General features: G+C 38.7%; 1 protein-coding gene across 8 annotated transcripts in view; it reads left to right on the top strand.

The window, feature by feature from the left end:
* DDX59 (DEAD-box helicase 59) overlaps nt 1-12,143 on the top strand; it is a 32,596-nt gene extending 20,453 nt beyond the window's left edge. For 2 of the 8 annotated variants that reach the window (XM_072868052.1, XM_072868054.1), the window contains exons 2-8: nt 3,813-4,642; nt 6,863-7,030; nt 7,596-7,685; nt 8,087-8,338; nt 9,220-9,372; nt 9,864-9,992; nt 11,706-12,143. In XM_072868052.1, coding sequence (XP_072724153.1) covers nt 3,824-4,642; nt 6,863-7,030; nt 7,596-7,685; nt 8,087-8,338; nt 9,220-9,372; nt 9,864-9,992; nt 11,706-11,969 — 1,875 coding nt within the window. In that variant the 5' untranslated portion in view covers nt 3,813-3,823 and the 3' untranslated portion in view covers nt 11,970-12,143. The other 6 variants (XM_072868051.1, XM_072868053.1, XM_072868049.1 and 3 more) reach the window with 6 other exon arrangements.
* The last annotated feature ends 826 nt before the right edge of the window (nt 12,144-12,969 follow it).

Raw genomic sequence — 12,969 nt, forward strand, 5'->3', positions numbered from 1 at the left:
ATGCATATGCTAGACTTCTGCATTTTGCAGCTTAGAACAGCAGGAATATGTATTATGAAAAAAAATGCTAAGTAGCTGTATTACAGTATGAACAGTATTATTTAATCTTAAGAACTTGAATGTGTCTGCATAATCAAAGTGTGCAAACTCTTCTCTCATGGCAGGTGAGGGCAGAATGGTAGCTTTCAACAAAACAACAGAAAAAAGGTACTTCAATTTTCTTTAGATTCAGTTGTTTCTATTAGATTACCATTTCTGTCACAGAAATCTACGGTTAGCAAAAAATAGAAATAGCTGATACATATAGGATGTTTGCATTTTGGTATATGGACTTTATATAGAGTATGAAGCATCTCGTATCATATTGAATATTGTTGAAATATTGCTCTTTATTGAGCAAATGATGTTTTGAATTCCAGGAAATGACCTTGTAAAAATGGACGTAAGAAAAGGAAATTAGCCTATGTTAGAAATTCTCCGGGAGGGAAAATGAAGAAAAGAAAGTCAGTGCAAACAAAGGGGAATGACAGGGGCTGAATCAGAGAAAGGTGGGGAATTTCACAGAGAATGAGGAATGTATGGAGTGTGGGTGAAAGCTGCCTGACAGTTTTTCATACGTAAAAATGCCCACTTAATCTTTCCAGAAGCTCGATAGTCTCTTCCAATTGTACCAGTTAATTAAAAATCCCACGCAGACCCAAACCCCCTATTTGCACTAACTTTGTCTTGCTACTGTGGTAATCTACTACACAGAAATCCAGCATACTTTAAGATAGACCATGTTTCAAGTGTGACTGGACTTGAATGTTACAGAATGCTGCAGCCAGCTGCTCGAAAGCCCCCAGCTTTGTGTCTGTGTTCTAACCCCATTCCCACCAGCTCCTCTGACTGTTCCTCTGGACTGCCATTAAACTGTGTTTCCAAAGGGGCTGCTAGTATTTATGGATTCTCTCTTTTAGCAGGAAATGGTAGTGGTGGTCACCAACAAAAGTAATGAGCCAGAAAGAAAATGGAACTCCCCATCAATGTGGATGCTTTCAGGCTAATGGGATGAATATTGGAGGAGGAAGGAGGTAAGGTACAATCTGTTTTGCAGTATTTGGAGTGCCTAGGAGTACATCAACCCAGATAGCTCCCAGCAAGGTATCTTTCCCATGCACCAAATCATTTATGGCCATAGGGTATACTTTTACTTTGGGAATACTCTGTTCTTCCTGCTTGTGCTCAAAACGAGGACCTCCTGCAAATGGTGTAGACACAGTGACACCACCTCAGGGCCCTGGTGTTGCAAGGGAGTATCTGGGACAGGTTGACTCACGTCCTTCTGGTGATGTGAGTCCTTGGAAAGAAAGGGAGTAGCAGTGACCACCCTGTTCACAATTGCCAAGCAGCTAAAACCATCAGCCTTCTCAGTGGACACACATCCAAGCTTTAGTACTCTTTTCCATGAACTTGGTTTGCCTGGGGCAGTGGCACTGGTGCAGTGGTCACACCTAGGCTGTTTTGCAGAGCACAGGTTGAAGTTAAGTCTGAAAGTCTCTTCTGCCCTGCAGTGAAATGTGATAAATTCTGATGTTCTCATGCATTGTGATGTAGAGTAAAGAAGGTATGCTTATTTATTATTGAAAATAATAAAAATAACTTACTCAATTTGCAGTATTTGAACAGCTCTCTCATCATGCCTTTCCAAGTGTTTTAAGTGGGTCATGACATGTGCTGGGCATGTATCTGGCATACCTTATGCCTCCATCATGTGCACTAATAACATGTTTTTCTCCTGCGTGCAAATACCTGTGTGATTGTAGCATCTGGCCACTCAAGCTGTAAACACGGGAGGGGAGTGCTGGGCGAGCCCACCCCGCAGACCTAAAGAGGGTCAACAGCCAGGCGTTCAATCCCCCCAAACCGAAACTGAACACAGCGGTGACATGTCCCGGCGACGCGGATTTCCCCTCCCAGGCCGACTACGCAGGCCCGGCCGGCACGGGCCTGGCCACCCCCCGGGAACGGGGAGCCCGCCTGCCCCTGCCCCGCGTCTCTCCCCGTGTAAGGCAGCGGGCGGCCGCAAGGTTTCGCCTCTCGCCCTCGGCTCAGCCTGCGTGGCCGCCGGTGAGGCCCAACTGCGCCGCGCCGCACGTCCACGCCGCTCCTTCCCGTGCGGCCGGGAGCCCCCAGTCCTTGTCTCAGTCCCTCCCCGGCGCGCCCTCCCGGCTGCTCTCCCAGCGCTCTCCGGCGGCGGCGGCTCCCTGCTTCCGCCGGCCACTCGCCCGGCGCTGCCTGCGTGGGACCGCCGCCATTTTGTGAAGAGAGGCGGCGGCCAGGCCGACGGCCTGTCGGTAGCGGTACGTGAGGCGGCGTTCCTGCGCCGGCGAGGAGGAGGACGTGGGGGCCGGGCTCCGCCTCGCAGCAGTGGGGCGGGGGTGTGGGCACGATGGTGGGGGAGGCTGGCGGGCAGAAACGGCTCCGCGCTGTCTTGGTCTCCTGTGGAGTGGGTAGCTGCTGCCGGAGAGGAGGGCTGGGGCAGGCGGGGGAAGAGGGTGCCGTGCTGCCCGGGAGCCCCGCGGGCAGGGGGCTTGCAAGCGGGGTCACTGCTGGCGGCAGGACGGGACCCCCCCGAGGAGCCCGTTAGGGGTATAGTCTTTTTCGTCAGCCTGGCACTCTTCGTGAGCACGGTTTTCTCCCCTCACCTGAAGGGTTACAGAGTTTGTAAACAGATTTGTTGCGGGAAGTTCTTATTAGGTGCGAAAAATTAAGTGGCGAGATCTGGCTTCTGATCCAACAGCGAGGGGGAGCAACCGCCATCCAGGCACCTCGGGCCTGCCCGTGTTCTCGGACCTGCGGGTTTCGGTCAGCAGAGCTCATCTGGCCGGTGAGCTTCCTGCCGGTGCTTCGTCGCTCTGAATTGCTTTGAGTTACGCAGAAAAAAAGTTGTCTGTAAACATAGAGATAGCTTTGTATGTTTTTGGAAAGCTGATGCAAAAGGAAGTTGACAGAGACTGGTACACACAGTATGATTAATTCAGAATAAAATTACGGTATTTTGTGTATTTTATTGACCGATTGTACCATACCAAATGATTGGTATGGTACAAGAACATCCGACGCTTTCAGAGTCAACTACTAAAAGTTTCAGAATATAAAAGTTATGGTTAATTATGGACACTTAATTCAGCTTCCTTGTATTACAGTAGGGACTTGGCAAATTCATCATGTAGGTCTTTGCTCTTTTTTTGACACCTTGAACAAACAGAGCTGGACTCTAAACAGATCTCAAAGTTTACAGCCTTTTTAAATTTGGGTGGACTTTGAAAAGGACAACAAAAGGAGTGGTCTTGGGTGGGTTCTATACTAAATTTCATATCCTTTTCAAAACTGACGATTTTGTTTGGTTGTTTTTTTCATAGCTTAGACATATGCATGTTTTGCTTGTATATCTCATCTTAGAAACAACTAAACTCTTCAAAGATTTAAATATGACTGACTGAAAATGGATAAATTTCCTGACAGATAATGAAAATCAAAGTTTTTATTCAACTGCAAATGTCTAATACTGAAAACTAACTGTAGATGGATCTCTCTGTATTGTTCCATGCTTCCACTGTTATTTTAAAGTACTGCTTTACATTGCATCAACATTGTTAAGACCAAGATAACTTTTAAACAAGGAAGTTTCTAGATCTTTTCAGCATTTAAAGTTGGTTTCTAGGTTTGAAAATGTATTTCCTAGACTTTATTTTTTTGGGGGGGTAACAGTAAAATGTACCTTTCTCAATGGTAGTGGTTTCTAACAACTGTAACAATTTTCTTTCTAGTGTACTGAAGCATGTTTTTACCAAGATCTGTTAAAGTCAAGAGGACTGCTGATGATGACAAAACTTTTACAGCTAAGAAAAATAAATTATCTTCTGGACGATCTTTGCTAGAGGAGACCACTGAGTTCCAAGACTCTAAGTCAGTTAGAACAGAAACTTCTGCCTCAAGATGCAATTTGAATGAAGTTGTACAAGAATGCACAGAACCTGTAGCTGGAGATCTTTGTGTTGCTAATACAACTTTGGGAAAGGACAACAAAAATACTGATGAAGATAGCTCTTCGGAAGAACCCATAAAATCCTTCAGCAAATCCCAGCGTTGGGCAGAACCTGGAGAACCTGTATGTGTTGTGTGTGGTCGCTATGGAGAGTATATCTGCGATAAAACAGATGAAGATGTTTGTAGCTTGGAATGTAAAGCCAAACACCTTATACAATCTCAAGAAAAGGAAAAAAAGCTAAAATCTGATCAACTCACAAAAGCAGAATCTCAAGCAGAAACTCACCAGCTTAATACACCTTATTTCTACAAAGATCATTCCTTTATTTTAGGTTTGCGAGATGAGCAGATTGAGAACCTTAAACTGCAGCTAGGTATTGCTGTCCAGGGCCAGCAAGTTCCAAGACCTATTGTAGAGTTTGAACACTGTGGTTTTCCTGAAACTTTAAACCATAATTTAAAGAATTCTGGCTATGAAGTCCCAACTCCCATCCAAATGCAAATGATCCCTGTTGGACTATTAGGGAGGGATATTGTGGCTAGTGCAGACACGGGCTCTGGAAAAACAGCAGCCTTCGTACTCCCTGTTATTATGAAGGTTTTGAAAGAGGTAATGAAACTTTGTGTGTTTAGAGAAAATGGTTTACAACTTTGTCTCTTGGATTCCCAGTGTAACCAACAATGTAATTGCAGTGTTTTTTATTGACATTCAATGATTTATTTTACTTTTGATTTATGAAGCCTTGGTTCTTAGGGGGGGACGTGCTGATTAGTTTCAATGACTGAATGTTTTTCACTTTGGTCAGGAGATAAAGCAACTCTATTAATATTACCTAGTATACAGTTTCTCTTTGTTAAGAAAGGTAACTAAATTCTGTGGTAAACTTCCTAAATTACTTAAAATAGAAAGTGAAAATAATTCCAGGCCCTCTGCAAGAAATTGTTCCTGTATCTTGATATATCAGATGGCTGAAAGAGATTTTTTGGCATTTGCATAATTTCATAGAGTAATTTCTGTTGGAATATGTTCAGCTGACCATGAAATAAATACAGGAATTTGGGGTAATATAATTTCTGAAATCTTCTAGTTATACAGTCTCCCCTTTGATACTGTGGGAAAAAGCAATTAAGAAGACTTTTGCTTCATGAGGACCTGAATGTATGATGAGAAGTAATGGCAAATAGTGTTCTGTACCTTGTGTGTGGTTCAGTATTGCTTTTTGCTTTAGTGGTTTTATTCAAAAAGAGATTCATAAGAATATATTTGAAAATTCTGGACCTGATTCTAGTGATGTTTTGGACTGTTTAGATGCCTTTATAGATATATGTATACACACAAATGTGTGTGTGTATAATTTTTTTTTCAAATGAATAATTTAAAGATTATTTAAGTAACTTTTAATCTTTAAAGTACTATAGCATTAGTTTTAAGAATGGAAGTATTGTATAGGATCATTTAAGAACAGGAGTATTATATTCTCCTCTGTCTGATTATCATTGAAGTCTGCAAGACAGGTGTATGCTTATAATAGCATGCACAAAATTGGAGCCTCAACAATAATACTTAATTTCTCTACATGATCTTTCTCATTCTTCATCTTCAGGGTACTTTACAAGTTAATGTATATGTCAAGAAAGAGTTCTATTTTGTTTAAAATAATTTTCATTTTTAATGTAAAAGAGAGATGAGATGTTAAGAGCATAAGGGTAATCTGTTTATGAGATATTTGACAGTTCCTGGCTTCTCCACATCTACATAGGTACCTTTTTTCATGGTGGTAAGTTGTTAAGTTAAACACTGTTGCCCACTTGGAAACAACTCAAAAAGCCCTTCTTGTCATAAGTATTTAACTATGTAGTTCCTTTGATGCAGTGGGAAAGTGACCTCCTACTGTTGCTCACTCATAAATATTCCAGTTGGAGACCAGAAAGAAACACATACCATCCAGAAAACTGTTAAGTGAATTCGTGATTGTAGTGTCAATATATGAGAGCGCTTTGTTTATTTGCTGAAGAGGTGAGCAGTATTACTGAAATAATGCGTTTTGGAGTTAGGAATCTGTATTAATCTGAGAGGAATTACTACCCTGTAATTTCATGTTTCTGGGGTTGCAGAAGTATCAGTGAGGTGATAATTTGGTTGAAGATCCTTATAGAAGGAACAAAAAAAAGAATTTAAGACTGTACCACTTTAATGATTCACCTCTACCTAGCTGACTAATAGTGGGTCAGAGGGGCTATTAATTTTGTTTTTAAATTTCAGAGACATATGTTTTTGCTGTATAAAGTTCCTATCACTGCTTATCTTGTCTGGCTAATACTTAATGTTTTTACTTAGTGGTGTGCAAGACAGTAAAGGGAAATAGTCTGTTCCTGTAACATCAAGACTTCTGAAAACTTTTTTTTATGATCTCTATGTTCACCTAGCATCTTGTGTTTTGAGTTCATGTGGAATTTATTCTGAATTTCTGTTACAGATTCAGTGCAATAACTAAAATAGAAAAAAGCAATCTTTACAAGTGACTGCTAGCTTTGTGGGCCTTTTTTTGTTGTCGGGAAGCTATTCTAACAGTGTACTTACACGTGCATTAATTTTTTGTTTTCAAAAGTTGAGTAATTGAGGGATAGACTTCCTTGGCCTGCATTGTTAAAGGTATAATCCCTTTCTATTTTCTGTCTTCAAATAGAAAGGGTATTAGCAGTCTAATTGTATCCACAGTAGCTGCACTATATACTTTATATTTTAGTATTGGGGGATTTCATCTTGAAAGCTTTTTATCTAAATAATAAAGCAATTCCATGTTCAACAGATTTCTCCCCCTCTTTCTAGACGGAAACTCCATCTGCTCTTATTTTGGCACCAACAAGGGAGTTAGCAATTCAGATAGAGAGGCAGGCTAAAGAACTGATGGCTGGTTTACCAAACATGAGAACAGTTCTCCTAGTAGGAGGTTTACCACTGCCACCACAGCTTCACCGTCTCAAGCAAAGTGTTAAGGTAAGGACTATAGCATCGAAAGATCCTGTGGAGAGTTATGTTTCCCTAACATTCACAGGAAAGAAAAATGTTACTGTTGACATGTATGGACACACAAAGATGTGTTTTTCCTAAGTCTAAACTACTAAAATAATTGTTAGCTCTTTAAAATTTTACAGTAATACAATATTTTTTTTAACATTTTGACTTCTGATTAAACATGTAATAGATTTTTTGGTTTTTAAAAAATTTCATGCATGATATTGCTGCTTTCAAAGACTGAAATATGCATTTTATTAGACAAGGAGTTGTAATTTGCAGCAAAGATAGTTTGTTTTTCATGCAGATTACATTGCTTGTATTTAGACACTTCCATTAGAGTTCTAAAAGGTCCATTTCCTTTTGAGGCTTCATAATTTATTAAGTTATCTATAAAAGTTTTAAGACTTATTTGAACGCAAGTAATTTCACTAATTAGCGTGCTTCTAACTATGTGCTGTAACTTTATAGTTTTTCTAGGACAGTCGTCTGTCCTTTCATGGAATTTCTAACTCCTAGGGTTTTGTTTTGTTTTTGGTTTTTTTAGGTTATAATAGCAACACCTGGAAGACTTCTTGAGATTTTAAAGCAAAGTTCTGTTCAGCTGCATGGCATAAAAATTGTAGTGGTGGATGAAGTAAGTTTTTAGTTATCAGGGCTGTATTGCCTATACAGAAGTCCTTGAAGAGCCAGCGTGAGTGGCTAGTCTAACTGATTAAACATACAGAGTGTTTGTTATAAAGATAAAATATATTTCTTAAGAGAAAAATTCATTTTTTAACACAACTGGAAATGTGTTTGAACAATGCATGTTCTGTTGGCTATAAAAGACTTAGATACCTGACAGAGTAATACTGCTAGACCGGTGTGAACCATTTGTTTTTAATTTTCTCACTTAGCTTTTCTTCTGACTGAAAATACTCCTGCATTTGGATTATTACATGCCAATCATACACATTATGGTTCCTCTGTCAGTTCAAGTTCAGGATTCTGCTGTTTATGGAAAAATCTGGTACAAATCTAATATTTTTCACTTAGGTGGATACCATGTTAAAAATGGGGTTCCAGCAGCAAGTGTTGGATATTTTGGAGGACATTTCTCATGATCATCAAACCATACTGGTGTCAGCCACGATTCCATTGGGCATTGAACACTTAGCAAATCAGCTTCTGCACAATTTTGTAAGAATAACAATTGGAGAAAAGAATCTGCCATGTTCCAATGTTCGCCAAATTATCTTGTGGGTAGAAGAACCATCTAAAAAGAAAAAGCTGTTTGAAATACTAAATGTAAGTGCAGTGTTTTTCTCATAAGAACAACTTGTCAAATTATTCATGTCTTTACTCATCTCTGTCAGCTTCTCATCTTTAATTCTAATCCGTATGTAGTGAAGAGGTGGAGTGAGGTTAAGCATATAACTGCACTAACTAGTTCAGTAGTTCTGCAGTGTAGGAGCTTTAATGGCAATTTCAGGGATTACTCCACCCCCGTCGCTCACCCCTCCTTCTGTGCAGCAGCGAACTAGATTCCTGTGCTGGGATCCAAGTTAAAAATTAGAATTTTGATATTTTTTTTGCGATTCGTAGTATGGCATCCCAAAGATTTAAACTGGTTATCTGTAAGTGGTAGAGGAACAAGACTTTCTTAAACTGTCATAGCTGCTTTATGGTCTGGGAGTGGTTTGTCATTTTAAAAGTCATTAAAGAAACCAGTGAGAAAGCTAATTTAGTTATTTTTTGAATTTTCTTTATACGAATAATAATACATCGATTTTATGAGTACTCTGGGGGGGAATTTTTTAGTCTTGGCTGAGGTTATCCAAGAAGCAAATAAGAATCTTTAACCGAACCTCAGAACTTAAAGAAATTCAGAATTATTACGTAATATTTAAAGAAATGTAAAAGAAAGCTTCTGACTTCTAAAAAATGCATGTATTGATATAAACTTGGGTTCTGAGTCTACAAATCATTGTATGTTTATGGTGTGTACAGATTGGTGTAGTTTCATGGCTGGCATCTTGTTCCTTCTTATCTGGAGTCTAAGAACATTTATTCATCTGAAAGTGTTGTTAATATTAGAGATAATGAGCAGAAGAAATTGAATCCAAGTTGCTGATGATGAGCAGCAAACTGTTGTAAAACCCTCTTACATGAACTGTTTAATTTTACAGGATAAGAAACTCTTCAAGCCTCCAGTGTTGGTATTTGTGGACTGTAAGCTAGGAGCAGATCTGTTGAGTGATGCTGTTCATAAGATTACAGGATTGCAATGTACAGCGATGCATTCTGAAAAGTCTCAGATGGAAAGAACAGACATATTACAGGTTTGTGCCTCCTAAATTTGTGGGGGTTTTGGTAGGTTTAAAATGGCCAATTTTATTTAAAGGTGGCTAATTTGAATGAGTTAAGTAATAATTTACGGCTTTTCTGCAGTAAAACCTGGAGTATTGCTGGGGGAGGGGAGAGACAAATGGGACCAAGCAAAACTGTAGACAGTAATGCCATTTTAAATGCAGATAAATACTGGAGACTATTTCCTAGGTTATTTGCTTTGAAATGGGAATTTAAATATGCATTTAACTCTAATTGATTTTTTTTAAATTAAAATAGTGGGTTTGATCTCTCTTAATTAGCTCTGTGAATTATATTCCTATTTAAATCAAGAATACAGGGGGACCATTCTCTCTTCTGCAATAGAATAATCCCACTGGGGTGTGTTCTTATACTGTATAACTAACCTTAGCCTATGCCTGGAGAGGTTCAAAATATAAATAAAGAAAAAAGAATTAATTTTTGTTTATTCCTCCCTTGCCAGGGATTACTTCAAGAGAAGTATGAAGTTATAGTAAGTACTGGAGTCCTTGGACGAGGGCTTGACCTTGTCAATGTCAAACTGGTAGTAAATTTTGATATGCCTTCAAGTATGGATGAATATGTACATCAGGTAAATAAATAAATTGCTAAAGCATTATTTGAAAAGTATACTGAAATATGACATCCACCTATGGAAATTTAAATTTAAATGTAAACATAAAGATTGTTTTCCTCTTCAGAATATTGTTTTTATAGGAAAGAAAGAAAGGTGCTGAATATCTCTTCTGTAAGTCTCTTATGTAAATTACCAGAATCTAGAACCCTGTTCTTGTATCTCCTATGTAAGTTACTAAAACCTAGAACAGTGTTCTTATACCAGTTATGTTTGCAGTATTATTCTTCCTGTTTCGTACTCTTTTGTATCTTTTTGTGTCTATAGAAAGCAAAGCTTGCCATGTTTTTACTATCTGTGTGAAGAAAGGCCAAATACCAGTCTTTCTGCAGTGTGGGATATGCATGTAATACAATCAGGAAACCAGTTGTGAACTTTCTTTTCATTTCCTCTTCCTACTCCAGTATCTCCTCTGATTTTTTTGCTGAGGATTTCTTGCTTTAAAAAAGATGGTGTGTGGGTTCTGCGCCTGTGTCTCTATTTATGTATATGTACACACACCCCAAGCCCAGTTTGGCTAGCAGATCAAGAGAACTAATAATTACCCTCTTTTTGGCACTTACGAAGCCACAGTACTCTACTCCTGTGTCCAGTTTTGAGACCATCACTACAAGAAAAGTCAACAAACTGGAGAGAGTCCAGACAAAGCCAGCGGCCTGGCACACGTGACATGTGAAGACAGGCAGAGGAAACTGGGCTTGTTTGGGCTGGAGTAGAGATTTGATTGCTGTCTTCTGTTTGGTAATGGGCAGCTACAGAGGAGACAGAGCCAGACTCTTCCTGGAGATGCACAGTGAGAGGACAAGAGCCAATGGTCACAACTTGCTGCAAGGGGAATTCTGGGCTGATAACAGGGAATAATGTTTTTCACAGTGAGAGTAGTCAGGCAGTGGAACAGGCCTGGTTGTGGGACCTTTGTGCCTGGAGACACTCGAAACTCTGTAGGACAAGGCCCTGAGCAAATTGATCTAACTGAAGTTAGCTCTATTCTGAATAGGTGGGAAGGACCTCTGGAAGTATCCAGTCTCATGAACTCCTGAAGTATTGTGTTACTAACTGCAGTAGACCTTTCTGTTTTTTAATTATCTTTCTGCTAAAGTTTCAAGCAAGTAGTAAATAAATAAAAATGGTCTTTCCTAGCATCAAAACTATACCAATATTAACATACTGTCTCTTCCTAAATAGAGAGTCTTTGTAGATTCTTTTCTAATTTGTTCAAGCATTTTGGATAATATTGAGAAATAATTTTAAGTTACAAGGACATTGGAAGTAAAGGGCTTTTTAATGGTCATGCTTGTACATATCGTGCTTGATACAAGATACATGTATATGGCATTGCTATGATAAACATTTTTTAAAACATTTTGTTTGGACCAGATTTACTGTAAGCCTTTGCCCGTAGGCTATATCATATATCTCAGCATCAGTATTGGACTTCTGGTATGTCCTGTAAGCAAATGGTAATTTTAGATGCATTTAAGCTACAGCTTCAGATCTGCATATCCTGAACTCAGGAAGTTTATTAAAACTTTGTGCTTAGAGGATGAGATAAAGAGATTTGGCCTTGTCACTTAGGTTAGTTGCTGTTTTATAATAGAAAATAAACTTTAAGGATATATGAAGGACTTCCATTTAATATTGATAACTTAAAATGAGTTTTTGCCTTTTCAGGTTGGAAGAGCAGGGAGGCTGGGTCACAGTGGAACTGCAATTACTTTTATCAATAACAACAGCAAGAAGCTCTTTTGGGATGTTGTGAAGAGAGTAAAACCAACAGGCACCATTCTTCCCCCACAGCTGCTTAATTCCCCATATCTTCATGACCAAAAGAGAAGGGAACAACAGAAACTTAAACAATTACAGAACAGTCTTGTAACAGGAGATAATATTATGGACATTATTAGAAAACATGACAAAAATAATTCTCAGAGGTAATAAAGATATATTTATAGTTATGTAATTATAATGAAAGTGTGATTAAAAAAAAGCATGGAATTATGATGCCTTGTATATTGCCTTTTTAAAAGAAGTTTATGTATTCAGTTTTTTAGGGAGCCTCATTTTTATCTCATCTTCATTTTGAAATACAGACTACTGGGGGTTTGAATTACAGCAGTGCCTAGTAAAAATACTCTGTGTAACCCTTTTTCAAAATCAGTAGTCTCTGGTCTTGCAACATAAACTGAGAAGATACTCTTTATTTTTTTTTAATATTTCTGAATAATCATTTCAGATTTCTTGTGAAACACACTCTTCTGGTAATTTTTATGTCATATTGAGGTAAGATCTTTGCAAAGGACACTCCCCCAAAAAAAAAAAAAAAAAAAAATTGTGACAGGTCTCTGAAAACAAGTCTCAATCTCTTCCTGTTAGTTTACATAAAAGCTTCCACTGGGACCATTTCTCCGAATCCTCAGTATGCTCTCTGGGGGTTTCTTGTGAACATATATGCAAGTTTTGTTTGTAAACAGTACTGAAAGTTTAGTTTCTCCTTTATTGCTTGTGGACCAGTTAAAAGTCCTACTCAAGCACTTTGCAATAGCAGAAATACTTCGTTGTTAGTATAACCTCATTGTAGAGAAATAGGATAAACCATATAATTTAAATAAGAAATTTGTGTTCTTATTCAATGAAACATTGTAGTTAATGTATAACTGATCATATTTACTTATTTACTACTCATTTAAGCATAACTGTTGCCATTCTCTGACACCAGATGCTCTTTCATTTTTTTTCAGGAAATGAGACCAAAACCATGTAAAGATAGTGTTGTACAACTTACCATCCAAAGTCTGAGAGAGATCATAATCAAAACTTCCCCCCCCCTTTTTTTTTTCTCTTAGACTGAGGCTTCAGAAATTAGTTTCATCAGACCTTTCATGCTGCTGTGATGCATCAGCCCTTGATGTCCCAGGTAGTTAGATGTTAGCCCTGT

Source organism: Ciconia boyciana, chromosome 7, assembly GCF_034638445.1.
Source record: "Ciconia boyciana chromosome 7, ASM3463844v1, whole genome shotgun sequence".
In the NCBI taxonomy this organism is placed as follows: domain Eukaryota; kingdom Metazoa; phylum Chordata; class Aves; order Ciconiiformes; family Ciconiidae; genus Ciconia; species Ciconia boyciana.